The sequence below is a fragment of the Syngnathoides biaculeatus genome, chromosome 4, assembly GCF_019802595.1.
Source record: "Syngnathoides biaculeatus isolate LvHL_M chromosome 4, ASM1980259v1, whole genome shotgun sequence".
Taxonomy (NCBI): Eukaryota; Metazoa; Chordata; class Actinopteri; order Syngnathiformes; family Syngnathidae; genus Syngnathoides; species Syngnathoides biaculeatus.
The window spans coordinates 22612555-22632441 of record NC_084643.1 but is presented as its reverse complement, the minus strand read 5'-3'; the positions used below and the strand labels follow the sequence as shown (position 1 = coordinate 22632441).

General features: G+C 41.7%; 2 protein-coding genes across 6 annotated transcripts; one reads left to right on the top strand and one right to left on the bottom strand.

Annotated features, from left to right (window-relative positions):
• Positions 1-64: 64 nt before the first annotated feature.
• rad9b (RAD9 checkpoint clamp component B) lies at positions 65-9489 on the top strand. Of its 3 annotated transcripts, none has more exons than XM_061816660.1 (11): positions 65-1335; positions 1614-1684; positions 1760-1891; positions 1997-2111; positions 2222-2321; positions 3291-3397; positions 3519-3625; positions 4762-4826; positions 5625-5747; positions 6883-7066; positions 7960-9489. In XM_061816660.1, exons 1-11 carry the CDS (start codon positions 1302-1304, stop codon positions 8059-8061), a joined length of 1140 nt encoding a protein of 379 aa, XP_061672644.1. In that variant the 5' UTR covers positions 65-1301; the 3' UTR covers positions 8062-9489. The 3 variants fall into 3 exon arrangements, with proteins under 3 accessions (XP_061672644.1, XP_061672643.1, XP_061672645.1); XM_061816659.1 differs by having other exon boundaries at positions 3498-3625; XM_061816661.1 differs by lacking the exons at positions 65-1335; positions 1614-1684 and having other exon boundaries at positions 1779-1878; positions 3498-3625.
• On the bottom strand, positions 9347-17663 carry pptc7a (protein phosphatase targeting COQ7 a). 3 transcript variants are annotated; one of them, XM_061816663.1, is made up of 7 exons: positions 17370-17649; positions 17105-17243; positions 15485-15664; positions 12956-13154; positions 11338-11461; positions 11130-11259; positions 9347-10027 (listed from the first exon to the last, which is right to left on the bottom strand). In XM_061816663.1, the coding sequence occupies exons 2-7, from the start codon at positions 17160-17162 to the stop codon at positions 9969-9971; spliced, it is 750 nt and encodes a 249-aa protein (XP_061672647.1). In that variant the 5' UTR covers positions 17163-17243; positions 17370-17649; the 3' UTR covers positions 9347-9968. The 3 variants fall into 3 exon arrangements, with proteins under 3 accessions (XP_061672647.1, XP_061672648.1, XP_061672646.1); XM_061816664.1 differs by having other exon boundaries at positions 17105-17239; XM_061816662.1 differs by having other exon boundaries at positions 17105-17663.
• Between the last annotated feature and the right edge of the window lie 2224 nt (positions 17664-19887).

Sequence of the window (19887 nt, the reverse complement as noted above, 5' to 3'; positions counted from 1 at the left end):
CAGGCAAAAGCCAGGTTTCAGGACTGGCTCGGTTATTATGCAAGCATAGAGTTTTTCTCCTGAGATGAATAAAATAGCTGCCTGTTGACTGATTGGGAATGGAAATATTAAAGTACCCATCACCCTAAACGTTAATTTGATTGTTGTACCTATGTTATAAGGTTAGAGGATCATTCGGCTTCATTCAGGCTTTGGTAAGAAGTGCGATGTTTAATGTGCAGCCTTTGCAGTAAGTGGGGTAACCAACTTCCTGTACTTGTTCCCCCTGAGTTTGAAACATTGTGTATTAGGTTCATTGAAGACTGTATTGTGAGTGAGTGAGAGAGAGAGAGAGAGAGTGTGTGCGTGGGTGCGTGCCGCATTTCTTTTTCTGAGACTGCTGTCCGAGAAGATTTTCTAAGATGCATTGGGTCAAATGTCAATTTTGCATCATTTTAGATTGAATGCTGATGTGTGTCTGCTTCAACTCAATCATGCCTGCTCAAAAATCAAGTTTGCAATCACACAGTGTATTCTAAAGTTTTGTATTTGGTGGTCGCAAAGCAAATATGTCCCCAGTTTGAGTCGATTTTGGGTGCTTTCTGCTGCGTGGACTTATTTTTGGTGTCGCCAGTGTCCAAATTAAAAAGCATGTTAATTTCCAGCCACTTGATAAAGTACTGACAAAAGGTCGAGCTTAGTCTCCAGACACAACGTGGTTGCTGCGCACTGCTTCTGAGGGATGGGTTCAACACAATTGTACATCCGTTTGATAAAGTACTTCTTGCATTTTTGATGCATCGCGTCCTTTAAAGTGAAGTAAACTAGCAAAAAAGTCAATTAATTAAAATTTGCAAAATATAATCATTTCACTCTTAAGTACAAATTATTAAATTTGGAATCTACGTTAAAATAATTTGCAATGAAGTTTTAATGATAAAAGCTTTTTAATTCGCCTAATCTTGCAGTATAAAATGTTAATTTCCTTGATCACAATAAATCTGATATATTATAACATGTTCAAATTAATACACGAAGGAAATGAAGATAAAATTCCCCTGAACATGCAGTTTGGTCTTCACTCATTAAGACCTCTGACTCAAAATGTCTCCCTGGACACTTTTTTGCTTCCTTTGACTATGAAAAGGTCCGAAATGTCTCATGAATATGTGCTTTTCCCCACTTTCCCAGGAAACTTGTAGTTTTCAAACATCTAACAGGTTAGGGTTAGTTTATCTACAACGCGTCAGGGATAAATATTTGTGATTAAACCCAGCCCGAGCCTTTGATGTTCCTGTGAGTCATTCAGTCATTCTGTGAAAATGAACTGTGCTCTTGAAGGACATGGGATAAAAGGTAATATTTAGACAACATGTAAATGTCAGACTACAGTTGCCAAAAGAGTTTTTTATGTATTCTACTTGAGGTTTTGGCAGCCCACATTTGAGTTGCGTTGTCATGCTAGCTATTTCTCCTAGCCACAGGCTAGAAAGTTAGCGCTTTACTAGTGTTAAGTGCATGCTATCACCACCCCACAAATTTGAATATCTCACTGTGGTGTACAGTTCACTATTCGTCATAGTTTGAAAAATAAAACAATGTGATTAATAACTAGAACTGACTGTTTATAACAGTCTTTGGAAAGGCCATTCATGCACTTTCACGCGTCGGAGATGAGCTGTGGCTGGATCCCATGGTCAAAGGGGTGAGTTACGGGGCTCAATACTTCTTTCTGACCTTTCCAAATATTGAACTTTTTTTTTTTTTTTTTTTTTTACAGCTGGCTCTGAGATCAGTAAATTCCTCTCAGTCTGCATATGCCTGCTTCTTCTTCTCATCAGCGTTCTTCCACAACTATAGCTTGAGACCAGAGCAGGCCTGTCAACCCATTAAATGCAGGTTGTACATGAAGGTATCACAACAACACTAGAGGCTAAAATATATATATTTTTAAATCATATCCCGACTGGGGAAGGCCTGGTAAAAATCCCGTTTTCTTTTTCAATATGCCTTGAAGTCTTTGCTACCACTTTTCCGATGTTTGACTTCGATTGAGCGTAATGTGGAGCGATGTCAGATATCGGTCAACACTCCCAATGACAGAGTAATGATACAGTTTTCCTGCAAACACGGTAGGATATACGGTCATCTCTTTAATGCTGTAAGAACAATTTATCACCACGTGGTGGCAGTGTTCTCTTCGACAGTACAAGGTTTTTTTTTTTTTTTTTTCAATCCCCAGGCATTAGCAAAACTCACAACTTGTGTTACCAGGAGAGTGCAGCTCTGCAGGCTGTGTTTGATTCACATCTCTGTCCCAATGTGCTGAAGAGTTCAGCCAGGCAAGCACTTCTGCATTCTACACTGTGTATTCTATCTATCTATCTATCTATGGAAGTACATCTGTGCCATACGAATTTGAATTTCTAACTTTTTTTTTGTAATCAGAGGATTGAAATTATGCTACAAAAGACAGTACAAATAATAGCACTACAGGCCAGAAAACATTATCCCCCATTATTTTTAGGGTAGGTTGGGGTGGAAGTGGGGGGGGGGGGGACACTGAATGGATGTCCTAACGTTAAAAGTTTTAATTGTATTGGCTTCAGAAAGGATGGGGGCTAATGATAGGAGAATGACAATGTCATGTTAATTGCTCAGACACACCTTGCTATGACTAAGCAGAATTTGGAATTTCCGAGGTGGGCTCTCCTACTCACACTGGGGTTAGCAAGCCTGGAGTTCCTTAAGACTGTGGATGTTGTAGGGCTGTCCTGGTTGACACGCCTCTGGAACTTGTCGTGGACGTGTCTCCGGATTGGCAGACTGGTGTTTTAAATTGTTCCGGCGCCACACTTGAGCCCACTATTGCTTCACGGACCTGCAAAATGTGATTTTTTTTTTTTTTTTTTAAACAGGATTACCAGGCCTGCAAACATTGACGAGTATTTGACCATAGGAGACCCCCACAAAACGTTTGAGAAAAAAAATGCAAAAGATTTATATGGGTTAATAAAAACAACAAGGACATTTTGAACATTTATTGCATCATATGCCTGAAGTTGGCTTGGATAGGCTCCAGCTCTCTCCCCGGATAAATGCAGATGGGGTTGCGTCAGAGAGGGCATCCGGCGTTAAAACTTTACCAAACAAATATGAGCGTTCATATGAGATGACACGCTGTGGCGACTCCTAATGGGATAAGCCGAAAAAAATACATAAATATGTGGTAATCAATAGCAGGATCAAAGAAAAGCTCCGAGCTTGTTTAGGCACACATTTGTCTGAAATTTATTGCTATTTTTTTACAGGCTTTTTGCAAGTATAATTATGCATTTCCAAAGACCTCAGGAGGAAGTCACCCTGTCAATAACTCCTCTCCGAGTCAGCCTGAAGAGTTACCACGAAGGAAGAAATGGTGAGCTAATACTGTTATGCATTGCTCCAGTAACCTGTACTATATTATAAATGATCCATTTTTGACGATTGATCATATTTACACAAAACCATCACTGTAGCTGGTTACGCTTCTGTCACAGATCACATGAAGATGTTGTACACTGAGATGTCCTTACACCCCGACGAGTTTGACTATTTTCTGTCTGGAATGGACTCGGCTGTAACCTTCTGCCTGAAGGAGCTGAGGGTAACGTGGCTATTTGTGGACGCCGCCACATGAGAGTAGAAGGTTTGGGTGTGGGTGGGGTTTGTGCCTGTAATTGGCCTGGTGCTGCATTTCATGATGTGTGTGGTCATGTGAGCGCTGTGTTCCACACTCTCTTTGTATTGCTTGCATCTGGTGTCGCTTGTTTCAACAGTGACGTTATTGTATTTTAAACGGTACCATTACACGTCCATTCATCCATTTTCTATACTAGTTGTCCACATTGCGAGTGCGCTGAAGCCTATCCCAGCTGATTTAGGCCAAAAGTCGCCGCCAGCCAGTTGCAAGGGATATACGCAATAGACCAGTGGTTATCAAATTTATTGCAGCAATTAACGCCCCCCCCCCCAAAAAAAATGCATAAATAAAAATCTACAATAGTACCATCATGGCCAAAAATTTTATACTGTAATGTAGTAGGCCTAAGTACTGTTTTCATCAAAATCAAGATTATTATACAAAAAGTACCTTAAAAGATGGTTTAAAAACTGTTTTAAGAATAAAGTCAAATGTATTGAACATAATATGTAAATACAACTGTACTGTACATAGGCAGTGATTCTTTTCTGCACCACACTTTGTGAATGAGCACTGTAGAGAAACCTCAAAAAAATAATCACACATTCATACCTATAGAGAATCTGCAGTCTTTATTGAACCTAACTTCCATATTTTGGAGTGGGGGAGGAAGCCAGGAGTACCCAGATAAAATCCACTCGAGATTCAGATTATGAGCCTGACCCTCGGAAATGTGAGACAAATGTGATAACCACTAATCTCTAAAGAAGAGTGACAAGCAGTTTTTGTATTTTCATATTCCAATCATTAATTGTCAGTCGTGCATGGTACTTTATCTCTTTGTAAAAAAAAAAAAAATCCAAATAGCACAATTGAACTAGTCTTTGGCCTCATGGAAATTTGGATCAACGACTGCGGTGTTAGTCCAATTAAGCAGACTTGACCCGCATTAACAGCCACAACTTGTCTTGGAATGTGTCTGTGACGTCCTGCTGCGCAGCCCCACGACTGCCAGCATTCACATTGTCTGCATGGCCTCCTTTTTAACCTCGATCTATGATATTCTTCAATGACATACGGCACATTTCTGTCTTTTGAAGGGTTTGGTGTCCTTTGCTGAGTTGCACTGCCTACCAGTTTCAGTCCAATTTGGCGCAGCAGGAAAGTGAGTCTCGTTGCGACAGCATGTCCGGTTCCAGTGACCTTGTCTGGGTGATTCTCGGATCAGAGGTTTAGGGGTGCTGGGATTTCATTTTAGCCCAGAAATGTGCTCCAAGTGCCTACATCAGCCAGTAAGCTATTGAGTTGAATATAATCACAATTCATGTTCGTAACAGAACAACTCACTTCTCCCTTCCCAGTTCAAACAAAAAGACAGCGCCGCTGTCTCTGATCACCTGAATCGTGCTTCAGCACCCCCAAAAATTGCCTCGAAACACCCATTCGCCCATTTGGAATCATTCTCTAGTGCAATATCGTGAGTTTGCTATTTTGTAGTGCTCTTAAAATGTGTTGTGAGTACTGTATAGGTTCAGCGTTATATAGTTACCTGAGTGTATTGCACGATGAATCTTGAATTGGGCCACTATAAAATCAAATTGAATCCATGATGCATTGTGCTGACCAAGAAAAATTATTTTCTGTTGTATTTTTCACACGGGACAAATTCATGAGTTGTTTTTTGAGAATCTCTTCAGTATAAGTAGAGTTAGTGTTAAATATCCTGAGGCTAACACAATATAAAGTCAATTTATTATGTAGTTATCCGTTATGGGAGGTCGACCAGCTGACGTTTTCCACTTTGTCGTAACTCCGCCTTATTAATCTTGTGGTTACAAAATGTATTTTTCATCTGACTGGTGAGTGAACTACGTCTGTAGTCCACGATATAAAACCCTCGTATGAAATGAGGGTTTTACAGTATTCTGAACACAACCAGTGTGTCATTGCTTCTTCTTTATAGGCCCGTGTGCTTTTCTGTGGAGGACACAATCCTGGAGGCCACACTGGTGCTGGCTACCTTGATTGACTCAGACAGTGGTGAGCATTCCAAACCAACAGAGAACCCAGGCCTAACTCCACCGAGGTATGACGCTACATTATCACTCTAAATTTTAGACTTTAGAGTCTAAAGATGCTATGGTGAAACACTGTGCAATATTTGTGACACTCCAAGTGATTACACACTTGTCACGGCAATGTTCAGTCCAGGTCCAAGTCTGCTGTGGTTGCGTATTAGCAGGTTTAATCGAGTCCTCCGACTGGACTCCAAATGAGCCTCTCCTGGCACTCAGTCATGGCACTCGGCTCTCTTTGGCTCCTTTTAGATTCTTAAGTGGCTGTACAGTCACGGCCAGCCTTGTATGTGTGACGGAGATAAGTAGGGCACATTCAGGAACCGGCGATGTAAGGTTCACTGCAAGTAATCCCCTGCTATGTTTTCCGTTTTAGGATGGATTTACAATCCAGGTCCAAGTGTTCAATTCTGGTTTAATACCATGTCCAATTTTTACGACATTTCAAGTGACACACATCCCGTATGGTTGTGTTTGGATACAGGGAGCATGTAAAATTTGTGGGTCTAAATCCAGCCCTCACCCAAGTACAGTTCTGTATTAATGCAGTCATCAGAGTACACACAAGCCTTAATACTGCAAACATACTGTATTGTAATGTAGTATCCGATCTTTTGTCTCTTTCTGTTCTAACAATTGCTTCATATTTGCTGTGAAATCACAACACAGGCCTACACTTACTATTCTCTTCTTGGCTGTTTGGACTCGCATGTTTATGGATTATTCCCCCAGATCAACAACATGTACTGCAGTTAAATGCACAGGCTTGTACCTTACATCAGATGACATAACTCAACACACAGCACACAAATATGTTTGTAAAAGTGATCAAACACAATCTTGATATATCCTTAATCAAGGGACAGTTACTTTTTTTTTTTTTTTAGGTACACTCCTGCACACTATTTGTTGATATTGCTTTATGATGTGATCTTCTCTTATTGATATATGTCACAGTTATTGATTTTGGTCTTGTCCAATCAGGGTTCATCACAATAAGTCACCCACATGACGCCCCACCCATTTCTGATTTGGGTGTACCAAACCCATCTGCACAAATATCAGCCACATATACTAAACTACGATGGCAATTCAGTTTGAATGTTGTACAAATACGTGTCTCCCTTTCTCTTTTTGTGTTCACAGATGTGCAGATGCAGCAGTTGGCGCTAACTCTCCCAATATTTATGCTGAGTTGGAAGTGGTTCCATCCAGTCAGGGCAGCCCTATTAACCCGAGCAGCCCGTCAGGCCTTCTGCTGCAGCTTCAGAAGGACAGCCTTCTAAAATGTGTCACGCTGGCTGGGACTGCCAGTCCTGCCTCTTCCACGGTAAACGTTTCTAATGACAAGTGAGGGGAACAAGCGCATTTAAGCACCCACCAAGAGCCAAAAACAATCCTGTGAAGTGAAAAAAAAAAAAAAAATCTCAACACATGCAAATACTTTAGAAGTATCTGTTTTTGTTCAGAAAATAGTAAAACTACTTCCACAAAACAAAACAAAACAAAACTCATTTCAAAAGTATACATTTTAATCTCAAGTACTAATTGAATAAAGTGTCTACTGACATTGATTGCTGTGCACTAATCTGGAGAATATTGTCATTGACAAAAACAAAATAAAACAGTAATTTATAGATAATCCAGGTCAAAGTATTCAAAATAGTATGCATAAAATGGGTTATTCAAAATCAAACATTGAACTGAAACCATTCCAGGCACTTATTTTTATGCTCTTTGGATTTGTACACCCGTACAGCCCTTCTGGTCACTCGTTACACAGAAACATTCCTCAGTTTTGAACTGTAGGATTCCATTTTTTTCCCCCTAATCTGTCATCTAAGTGATTTAAAAAAAAATTTGAATCTTCCAAATAAACATGCTCAAACCATTGTAATTCTAGCTATTGCTTAAAATGGAAAAATAAATCAGCCATCAACATTAACCAATGGCAAATCATTGTTACTTGAAAATACCTCTGCCAAATGTTCTAAGAAAATGGATAACTTTAAGAAAATTTGGTCATGTTTCATTAAAATGAAATCAAAGCTTGATTCTGTTTGAATGGGAAAGAATGTTAAACGGAAATGTAATGGAATGTAAAGTGTAATGTGTTGTGAGCATAGGTATAAGTCGTCCATTATATAGTTAGGTAGGGATTTTCAACAGCTGTATACTGTCTTACTGTGTTGCATTAAGTAACACTTTTTTTTGCTCCCAAAGATCTGCCACCTGCTGTTCCGGGCTTCGTCGTCAGAGCAGGATAACCAGAACCCAGTTGCCACTGTTCTGGCTTGTGACACGGACATGGAGGAGAATGAGTAGCCCCCACCAACCCCCAACTCTTAACTCCCGAAACTGAAACATGTTCCTTACATGCATTTATCTTGATGAATTTCTTGTTATTCAAGTATGTTGTTCACAGCCCTAAAGTTGATTTGTCACTTCACAACCACCTTGTTCACTGTGATACTTGAAATGATGTATTTATTACATTTGGTTGGACTATTTATTGCCTATGTAATTCAAATCCTTTCACAGTAAAAATGAAATGTTTAATGTGTTGGCCTGCAACTGAATCACATCACAGCCATACCTTACAAGAGAATAATAAATACTAACGTCTTTATTTAAATATTGTACAGCAGATCTGCATTGACATACACAGCCAAAATTTACAGACATGCTTTGTTCGTCTGGAGCAGGAAGATGAAATTCTTCTGGGCAGGGAGCAGCAAATGCTGCGGAATCCACAGCAGCTGCACCACCCAACGGGAAATTGCTTTGTCATGTTGTTAAGGCTACTTCAGATTGCTCTCGGACATGCGCTAATGCGTAATAGTGGTATTCACTGCTTTACTTTAATCTGCCTCCCTTTTGTTTCCATCCAGCCATTTTACAAGATGCTAATCCTCACAAGGGTCACTGAACCCTATCCGAGCTATCTTGGGGCAGGAGGCAGGGTACACCCTGAACTACTTGCCAATCTTCCAATGCCGGTTTGATAAACAGTCTTTTAGTGTAACTTTGTAAACCATAATCTCATCTATCTTCATTACTAATCATCCTATCTTCTGACTTGAGTACAATTAATTTCAGGAGAGCATAGACAGGAAAAACGTCTTTTTGAAGACAGTGGGAAAAGAGGACATTTTAAACGCATGGCTACTCAGTTTGAGGCTTTGCGCCCACTGCTCAATCCAACTAGCACATAATCGGCCGAGGCTTTAAGGAATTACGTTTGCCAGTATCAACATTTGATACAAGGCACATCATTATCACACTATATTGAAAGAATAGACTATAAAGGTGCAGCAATTTCATAACACAAAATATGAAACGTGTAAAAAAAAAAAAAAATGGCAGCTCGCGTGCCTTGGGAACAAATAGGAAATGCTGATTGCAATGTTTTGAGTCTGTTTAAAGTCTAACTAGTGAAACAAAGTACAAAAATACACTTGCTCTTTCCCATATACTCCAGCTTTGTGCGTTTAAAGCCACATACATAATTTTTTAAGCGTTCACATCCTTTTCAAGCACATTTGTCACTATTTCTCCTCATACACACACCATATTCACAGCAGCAGTGAGATTAAAGGGAGGGCATCTGTTCAATGGAATATAACTTTACATGTCAGAGCCTTGTGGTATTAAATATTACCTATGCAAAAGGCAAGGGCTTCTTCACGAAACCAGATTGTTTTTAACCTGACCAGAATTTTTTTTTTTTTTTTTTGCAAACATTTACCAGAACGACATATTATAAAACATGTGCATCTATATACAAAGTCTGCTAATAGCCACGGTTAAAAAACTCAAAACCTGGCCTAACTTACTCACTTATCCAGCCCTACGAGCACTACATCCCGTGCAAGCTCTTTTCTAGAATGTATGAATGAAGTGTATCCTTCCATTCTAGCAGCCCAACACGAGGCTGCGTGAAACTTTACAAGAGTCCTACAACAATTTGTCTAAGGGGACAAGTCGTCTACGTCTGCCCAAACACTCAAAGACGCTTCATCGTGCGACTGCTTCCTGGTACAAGGATTACCCCGGGGCTTCCTGCTGTTTTTAAATCCACCTGGTCAGCCGAAGTTTGGGGTAAAGTACAGTTGTGGCATGCCGGGAAGGGGGGAAGAAAAAAAAAAAACATCTGACATAATCCTCAGTCCTTCATCCCGTCCAGCGGGAGTCAAAGCAGTCCTCCACCCAGTCGCAGGCTAATCTTGACGTTAGTCTGTGTATTCTGCAACTATGGACAAAAGCACTGTGATGTCATCTGGCTTCCCTCCTGGATACACACAGCAAAAATGTTCACATTAAAACTTGTGCTGGGAACAGAGTTTAAAAAAAAAAAAAAAAAAAATCCTCTTTCATTTAATCAAATAAAACACTGACATTAATTTTCAAATACAGTCATACCTTGACATTCATTTGTTCCATGTCCAAGATCATTATTTATTGTACATGCATATACATTCTATTCATTTTCTCTCTCTCTCTCTCACTCTCTGATTATAACCAATATTTCATTGTTCAGTGTTCTTGGTTTCTTTGCATGGGACCTGAAATAAAACGGAATGAACTTTTATATCAAATAAAATTTTCCCAAACCATCCCCCGAAAAATATTCCTGACAGACAATACCACACTGTCACGGATTCTCAGTGGTTACAGATCGGATTTGATCGCAAACGGGACAAATTCATGAATAACTGACGGTCTTCATAATTGCCATGGACCAAACTTTTTTTCCCCCTAAACAAAAGCATTAATAAGGGGGAAAATATCACTAAAAATCGGTTTGTCGAAAAAAGGGTAGGTTTGCCAAGAACTCCCTCATTTTTTGAAAAACATATCTATTTTTAAACTGCAAACAGGTGATCTTGAACCGTAAATTTGTGGGGGTTCATTTTGTTTCAGTTTGGGCATCTTCTCCGTCCTCTTTCCAAGTGCTTCACTTCACAATTTATGTTTGACTACTTGCCCTGCTCAATAAAAGGCTGAAGGTGCGTCAACAACCTTTTTTTTTTTTTTTTTTCCCACTTCACTCGAGTAAATAATGGGTCACAAGACAAAGCAAAAAATTTATGTGATGGCTCTGAACTCAGAAAATGTGCAAAATGTGTCCACTCTCCCATCAATAATCATTGCTGTTCCAATTGAACGCAGTACATTGTGGGTGGCACTCTTCCAATGTTGCAGTTGCAAATCAAGAAAGAAAAGATTAACACAAATATCAGCTACAGATCCATGACCTTTTTGTCAACATGGCGAGATTTCCTCAAGTTATTTTTGGAATATCTTAACTGCAAAATCCATTTCCGGGTCCACCGCGGGCCAATGCCTACGTCTGTGGTACTATTGCGGAATTTATTTTTGGATGCACTCACCTCGAACATTGAGTCCGTTGTCACAGGCAAACTGTGCAAAGGGTGACATGTAGTTGGGGTCATAGGCCAGGTCGTGGGCCTGCTCTGCAATACTACGGGCAGTCTGCTGTATGCTCTCATAGTTGGCGCTCTGAGCAGAAAAGGGGAATAAGGAATAGAAGAACACCCACCCACCACCACCCCCTCACTGCACATTCAAGCGTCTCACCTTGAGTTTCTTCAGCTCCTGCAGGATCATGTAATCAGGCATGTTGTCAAAGAGACCGTCGGTGGCGGTGAGGATAATGTCACCTAGCTGGACGTCAAAGGAAGAGCTGTCTGCGGCGTCTGGGCTACAGATGTTCACAAACACACAGAGCAAAGTCATACATGCAACACAGTACGCATCACTAAGGCTCGTCTTCATTTTAAAAGTCTAATGTAGTCATCAACAAAGTTGCGAGCACTTTTCCTCTACACTTGCAACCTAAATTAAGAATTTGCATGCAATGCATTCCTTTTGTTGTGTCCCCCCAAAATAGTCTGCAAGTCTCAGTTTAAAATCCAAGCAGTGTCGCCAGTGGAGAGACGTGGATGTTAAAACTAAACCTGAAACCAGGGGTCACATTCCACATACGCCTTTTGCCACAACAAATGAACCCTTGTCACCGTACTTCACTACTAAATGTTTGTGCTACAAAAAAAATGGAAAGCAATAGGATGGCGTTAGGTCACTATCAAAACAACCAGAGCTCAAACTATGTAGAAACGAAAGTAAAAAAGCGAGAGGCCTCGCACAATTAAAATCTTTGGTCGCTTTTGCAAAAGCACCTCTCACTTTCTGATTTCTACACTTGCTTCCGCTCTCCTTGCTCGATTCTTCACTGATCTGTGCTTGTTCACTACTGAGCTATACGGTTCCAACTGAGCTTCGCTTGCTTCCTGTGACGTCAATGATGAAGACGACACGATCACCAATCGCTACCTAGACTCATATTCATGCAAATCATCAATATATTTGAGGCTTAAGTGTTCTGACACTAAACAGTATATCTAGCTGCCACGAACGAACTAAATCCATCCAGGCATTTGATTGAAATTATTCAGGTGCAACACTGGTGCTGGCCCTTCACGACAGCCTTTTTGTTCCGCATTGTGAGTACAAGCGAAGGGAAAAGCCCACCCTCGATCAAGTGGAATTAAGAGTGTAAGAGTCCTGCCAATGTTGGCACAACGAAACAAAATGTCAATACCAAACTAGACCATTAGAAATGTGAACAATGACTTAAGCCTTGACGGGCGTTGTGTCCCCTACGGAGATCTCATTTGATACAAAAATAACAACAACAACTGAACTTGTGACATTTTGGCTTTCAAACTGTCGGCCTGATTTAAGAGCGCATTGGTTGTGGGCTTGGCCCATCGGCCTGCAGATGCACAGACTTTGACCTGATGAGAGGGAAAGCTTGGCGTACTTCCAAAGCCCGCTGTGGCATATACAGTACACCCCCACCTTCGCTGTTGTTGGTGCTTGGCACACCGCCGCTATGACGGACATCAGCACGTGGAACTTGACCGTCTGTTCCCGCAGACACGACAGTACATTGACAAAACTTTGCCTGAGGAACAAACTTGTTTTGCTAAGCACTAGTCACATAGCAACCACGGTGCAATGTATTGTTTTTGCTCGACTGAACCGCTGCGCACGTCGGCAGGAAAATGCCATGAAAGTGTTTGTTTACCAGTGGAACCAGACAGATTGTACATTTATGTCGTGACGTCTTTGTGAACCGTCGTACGTTCTCACCTCCGTGTTACGTGCTGCGATGTGTACGCGTGGCGCTCACCTGTCACTGAGGACGGCCCCCTCGGCCTCAGGGGGAGCAATAGATAGTTGGAAGGGCGTGTTGAAGTAGTGCTGCTGCTCGTCGGAACGGTGAACCACCTCCCCCCCGCGAACCACCAGGAAGCCCGAGTCCCCCAGGTTGGCTGTGTGCAGCCGGTGACGCTGGCGGTCCAACACCACAATGCAGGCTGTGCTACTGCCTGTAAGCACGCACAAAGAAAACACGATTACAATGCAAATACTCAAAGAAACAACATTTCTTGACTCAGTTAACTTTAGGACTGTAAGGTGGACAACAGGTTAGAACAGCTGCCACACAGTTCTGAAGACCGGAGTTCAAACCTGGCCTCCCCTGTGTGGAGTTTGCATGTTCTACCAGTTTCTATGTGGCCTGTGATTGGCTGGCAACCCCCCTGGCCCAGTATCAGCTGGGATAGGCTCCAGTACACCCGCAACCCTTGTGAGGATAAGCGATATGCAAAATGGATCGATAGATGGATGGATGGATAATTAAATGTTACAGCATGAATTTTACTGAGGCCCTGAGTAAAACACCATTTTTCATGCTGCATATACAAGTTTGAGCTGGGCGCTTCCACTTAATTTCATCCATTGACTTCAATTTGACAACATTCAGAATCTTGAAATAGCACTGAGAATTCATTTGAACGGAATTGTACTATTCACAGTTCAAAGGTGAATAGAATATAATGTGACGTAGGATTTTTTTTGTTCCTGAAACTTGGCATCTTTTAGCCCTCAAAACTGTATCAATATCAGACATCAAATCCTGAATCGCAGACAATTCCCTTATGTCATTTAAGTGGTTGTAAGTGCAACTTCTCGTGGGCTAGATTGGGCCGCTTGATGGGCTAATTCTGGCCCTTGGGCCAAATGTTTGATATTGCCTGCTTTCCAGCCCATATTTCCTTTTCCTTGCCAAAGTTACGCAACTAAAAAAAAAACTTTTTAAAAATGTTTTGTCCCCATCATCAGTTCACAGTCGTAGATATTAATTCATTATAAGTACCCGTCTAGAATAGCGTTTTGTTGGAAGGAAGTGTAAAAACATTCATCGGGAAAGTGTGAGAATGTGGTGTTCTACCATTCTGAGAGGCCACTGAAACAAGTCTGTGGTGAAGACAGATGACTGGGAGCCACGCCCTCCGTTGTGACTCATTGACAAAGACATCGAAACGGCTTGTCTGGGACGAACCTTCAAAAAGCCCCGCTTATGACTCACTGCCTGTTGCACTCTGTCCAACCACGATACAACGCACACTGCCTGCCGCCCAAGAGAACATTCACTTAGCTGGGAAGGAGCAGCACAATACTCCACACTGTTGTTTGCAATCCCGCACGTGATGATGGCGTGGAAAAGTACTGCTACGCAGCATCTGATGTTACATGTTTGAGCACAGATCTTTGTCAGGTGGCTGAGTGGAAAGCAACTGTGGAAGTGAACTTGAGAAACAGACTGGTCGGGGAGATCATTTTGCACTGTGGTGAGTTAAAAAAAAAAAAAAAAAAAAAAAGAAACAGCAGCTGCCATTCGAACCATTATGCTTCTAAATATTTGCTGGCAGAAGACAACATTTTTTGTTTCCCCATACACAAATTAAACACTAACAACTTTTCAAAGAAGTTAACCCTAACTAGAGTTTTGCCACCCCAAAAATAGTTTAATGGGGTCAAAAGGTTTAGGTCATGTGGATGAAAATGCAAATTCCATCCAAAAAATGCATCATAAAAGTTGTTTATCACCACTTCCCCAACAAATAAACTTGAGATAAACTTGGGGAACTCTCCCTTTTTTTTTTTTTTTTTTAAATCATAAAGCCACAGACAAGAGAGTTTATTTTACTTACAAAGACAAGTTTGCTTCCTTACTTATTTTATCAGAAAAAGATTTGCCAAAACGAAGATCAACTGAAAAAAAAAATAATAATAAATAAATAAATATATATATATATATCTTTACATGGAGAAAAAAAATCTCTGGCATATTTTAAAATTCCTGTCATGTTGTTCTTTGAAAATGAAACAAAGTTCAAGTTTTAGACAAGTTCGCAATTTCACACAAACAGAGATCAACTGATTGTTATGCCCTCATACGGGGTCCTTGATTTTTGCACTTATCATTATTACAGTAAATAATTGTATGAAACCATTTGTAAGCCATTAAAAAAAAAAAAAAATTGTACATTTCCTTTCTTGTGCGGCGCGACTACGCCTTCTTTCAAGCGCTGGCAAATGAGGTATTTCCACACTATTCAAAACCTCAAACGCTGCACGTCTGCTACGTCTTCATCCCAGAAAAACCCAGCCTGAAGTGACCCTGTTGCTGAATGAGACCAACAGTACAGTCCAGTTGAGTATCATTAAGATAAAAACTAAATGAGTGTGTTAAATTCAGTCTGAAGCATTCAGAGTTTAAAAAAAAAATCATATTTTCAGTTCGCGCACGAGCGTGGCTTTAGATGATGCTGATGCGTTCCTCGCTGACTCGAGTGTGCGTGACTCCACTCACCCAGCAGCGACACTTTGTTCTGAAGCAGCTCGTAATAGCTGGTGGTCAAGACTCCGACAGGGTTGCTGGGAACGAAGCGCCCCTCCTTCACCAGGCGCTCGCACGTCTTCATGAGGGTGCCGGAAAATTGAGACGGGTCTACGCCGTAGTCCCGCCAGCCTCCTACACCGTCTGCCACGCCTGCAGCCGGCCACCCACCCACACCCACACACACACACACAGTCCCAGAGGTCAAGGTTACAGGTCAGGTGTACCTTCAGCAGTTCACTTACAATAACCGTTAACATTAGTTTCTATCATTTATAATTGGAACCAAAGCACACACAAAAGAACAGCATCCTGCAACAGATTGTGTTCAACGTTAGAGCCTCCACTGTACTGTTGTTGAGGCTCAAGATTTTCCTCAAGGGAAGATGGACCGTCGTCTTGTTGTTACTTCCAAAATTGACTCCTCTGACCATACATGGAAGGCCCCGAAGTCTGCTCAGCCTTTGCCCGAAACAGACAGCGGCCTGCTTTACAACAAACCTCCAAAAATAACGTCTTGGTCCTGATTCCCAGCTTGCCTTGTTTAGTGAACAACTTGTTTCAGCGCAAAAACAGATAGAGCGTATTTTCAGATTAAACCAAAGGCTCACAAAGGTGGCTATCCACTTACATCTGTTAGTTTGTAGACACGTTTCAAAATTAAGACAGATTTATCCTTTCACGTAGCACACTTTTTTTTTATTTTTAACATGGAAAAAATATGAGGTTTAAAGCTCAACGCTCCCATTGTAAGCTTGATCTGTTTATGTGGCAAGGTCAAACTGAGTCTGCAAATAACATTAAAAGGGGAAATAAGTGGCACCTGTGTGCCCATTGTTCTCTCATCCCTGGATCCTGTTTTCTCCCGATCTAGCTTCTGTCCCTCTCCGTCGCAACCAACAGGCTGAGGCAGACTCTCAGTCGCCCCACCGAATCAGGGTTTTGTTTAAGGCTGAAGTTCTTCCTTGCCTTCATCAAGTGAGGTTCAGTTGTTGTTGTTTTCTTAAGACGCATACCGAATGTATGTATGTATGCATGCATGCATGCATGTATATCACGTTTGATGAGCCTGGTTCTTGACCAGCTCAATATGTAGAGGGCCACTGTAAATTGGCACAATTCAAATCATACTTGACTTTACTGCTGTGTGCAAGGCAGGGAATGTGATCCAGATGTGATTGAAGCCAGTGATTCCCAACCAATGTTCTGTGGGAGATTATCAAGTTTGTGCTGCCCAATTTCACGTCAATGGTCAGAAAAAAATTAATTATGTATTTAGCACAAATGTGTTTTTGTTCAGCGTTCCAGGCCAGTGACGTTCAATTCAATGCTTTTCCACTACATGCATTTTATTGTTTCCATTTGTGTTTGGTGGGATGCCACGAGATTTTTGTGCAAATGAAAATGTCATTTTCAGAGCATCCGCTCCGGTATGATGATGCGAATGGTCCAATTAAGTGCTCGTTTTCTAAGAGGATTTCGACTTCACCTGAACATTTACTGCCCTACGTAAAAATGGGATGATTATTATCACTGCCCAGTACTTCCGAAAGAAGACAATGAGGGAAAGCAAGAACTGAACCCGTCACTCACCCAAAACATCGGCAGACCTGTGCCTGGCGATGAAGCACGCGTCGTCCCCATAGCACATTCCTTTCTTCAGGATGCCTTTGCGGAAATCCTTGCCGAAGCCGCAGCTCGCCGTCACCAGGCTGTAGTCGCGGCCGTCTGTCTGAGAGAGTCCGCCGATGACAGCTCTGGCAACCAGTCTACCGTAAGACAGCACGGACAACATCCCCCACGAAGCCCCCACCCCCGAGCTAGCGCTGGCGCTAGCTTAGCTTCGATGTTAGCTCACTAATGTTGGCTCGCTTCGACGGCGGCTGGCTGGAGTCGAGAGGCCGCCGACGAGTGCAGGGGTTTCCGCGGGAAAAAGGCGCCCGGGTCCGTGAACCGAATCAGAGGAAAGCCCCGTCCTTTCGGTCCCAGTAGCGCTGCTGCGTGTCTCTCCCCGCGGCAGCGGTGCCGGACATGGTGCTAGTGGTGCCTTTGAAGACGTTGAGAGCCGCTCGCGCAGTCTTGTGACTCCTTCACGTCATCGTCCTTACGCAAGCGCCATGCCATATATGGAGGCATTACTATCGCATTACTTTGGGGCTTTTAGCTTATCCTGTGGTCTCCAAGGGCCGGCCCAGGGCTGCAACTTTTCCATTGGGCCTAGAGATACAAATACTGTATAAATACTGCCCACATCAAAACCTTATGAGGGAAAAACTCAAAACCGTTGAGATTATTTTTTTAAATTATCCATTTACATATGTAACTAACACTGGATGTTGCAAGACTGATTTTTTTTTAGATTTTGTTCAGTTTAAGAATGGCCACACTATTCTTTTTTACAATTTTAAATATGTTACAATGATTTATTTGAAATGTTTGTGAAAGTCTGATTTTAATTTTAATGTTCCAAAATAGGGCAGCACAGTAGACACAGCTGTAGAGAGTTAGCCTCACAGTCCTGAGGACCGGGGTTCAAATCCCAGCCCCGCCTGTGTGGACTTTGCATGTTCTCCCCGTGCCTGGGTGGATTTTCTCCCACATCCCCAAAACATGCATTCGTTGGAGACTCCAAATTGGTGTCTCCATGTGCAACCACTTCAGGTTGTACCCTGCCTCCTGCCCAATGACAGTTGGGATTGGCTCCAGTACTCCTGTGGTGACCCTTGTGAGGATAAGCGACTCAGAAAATGGATGGATGTTCCAAAATATGTTTTTTTAAATCACTTTTTTTTTTTATTCTAGCAAAAGTTAAATGTTCAGGATATCCCATTTTTTTTTCATGCAGTGTCATGAACATGCATGCATGCAAAAATGGTTATTTTATTCCACATTGAAATTTTTTAATATTGCATATTATGCTTGTTTTAAATATTAAAAAACGCAAATTTGTTACACAATGTTGAATTTAAAATTGGAAATCATTTTTTTTTTGTTTTTTTATGCGACCATCAGTGGGAAAATTCTGGGCATCCCTGGTCTAAGTAGTAGTAATGCTACATTAAATTGTGAATATATTTGGTACACTACTTACAGTTCCCTCCAAACGTATTAATAGAGCTCGTGTTCCCACATCATAAAATCACATGATTTTTGTTTACATCGCCATATTGCCGCTCAAACAAAGCATTGTTGAAAGTTAATTCCGATGAGACGAAACGAATGTCTTATTGCACAACACTAGTAGTTTTGTCCAATACCGTTAAACATTTAGAAAGTGATAATAAACAAAGGTACATGGAAAATTGAGAGACACTTGGCATAGAGGATCCATATTTAATGCCGAAGTCGATGTTTTTGCCAATAAGAAAGTGGACTGTTAATTCGCTTCTGCTTTTCTTGGACAACTGGATGTACACATGTATCTGGTGAGTAAATCGTTGAGATTTACACAGAAGAGATTGACAGTGCATAAAAGTGTGGACGCATACAAATACTTAGTTGCTGGATCTGTTCTCAATCACGAATAAATTCCACACAGTGATGGAGTCACTCAGATTTTCTCAAGTCAAATACTGTCATGATCCTGCCGCTCCAGCACGAGCTGTGCGGGTGCCCGCGCGGGTGCGGTGATTGGAAGGTGCACACCTGCGCCTCATGCAGCCTGATTAGGCTGTGGATTTATATGACCGCGATGACAACTGGCCGGCGCCAGTTCGTATGATCTTCATGTCCCATTCGTGTGCTCCGGTATCCCTGATCGAACCTGTGTGTACCGACCTTCGTCCGTTCTCCGACCAACCTTGTAAGCCCGACTCCTTCGTTACTTCTGCCTGCCTTGATTGTTCTCCTGTGTACCGACTCCTGCCTGCCCGCTCACCTGCTCTCTTTGCCCGATGTCCGGACTGCCTGCCCGATCCCCTACCTCTGCATATAATAAACATGTCTCCTTGAACTACCTTGCATCTTCAGAGTCCTGCATTTGGGTCCTACTCTCGTTCCGATGGGACCTGACAAATACCAATATTTCAATAAATAACAACTGGTTTTACATAAACTCGTCTTTATTAACTACGATTGGGGGGCGGGGGAATTAAGACTGAGTCGTCTCCTCCGTACATGGAAGCGAATGCTGCCACGTTAACCTCCGTAAAACTCTGTGACAGATGGTTTATTTTTTTTAAATACACGTTCTCAAATGAGTCAATTTGGCATTATAAATACTTCTTGATAATTTGTGATTGAGAAGAATAATTCCTACCTGAAATAAAGTGCTCGCTATACAGGTGTATGCATTTGGTTGGGCACCATCCATCCTGTTTAACTGCTGAAATCCATTGATCTTTTCAGCTGATATTCTATAGAATGATCTATTTGAA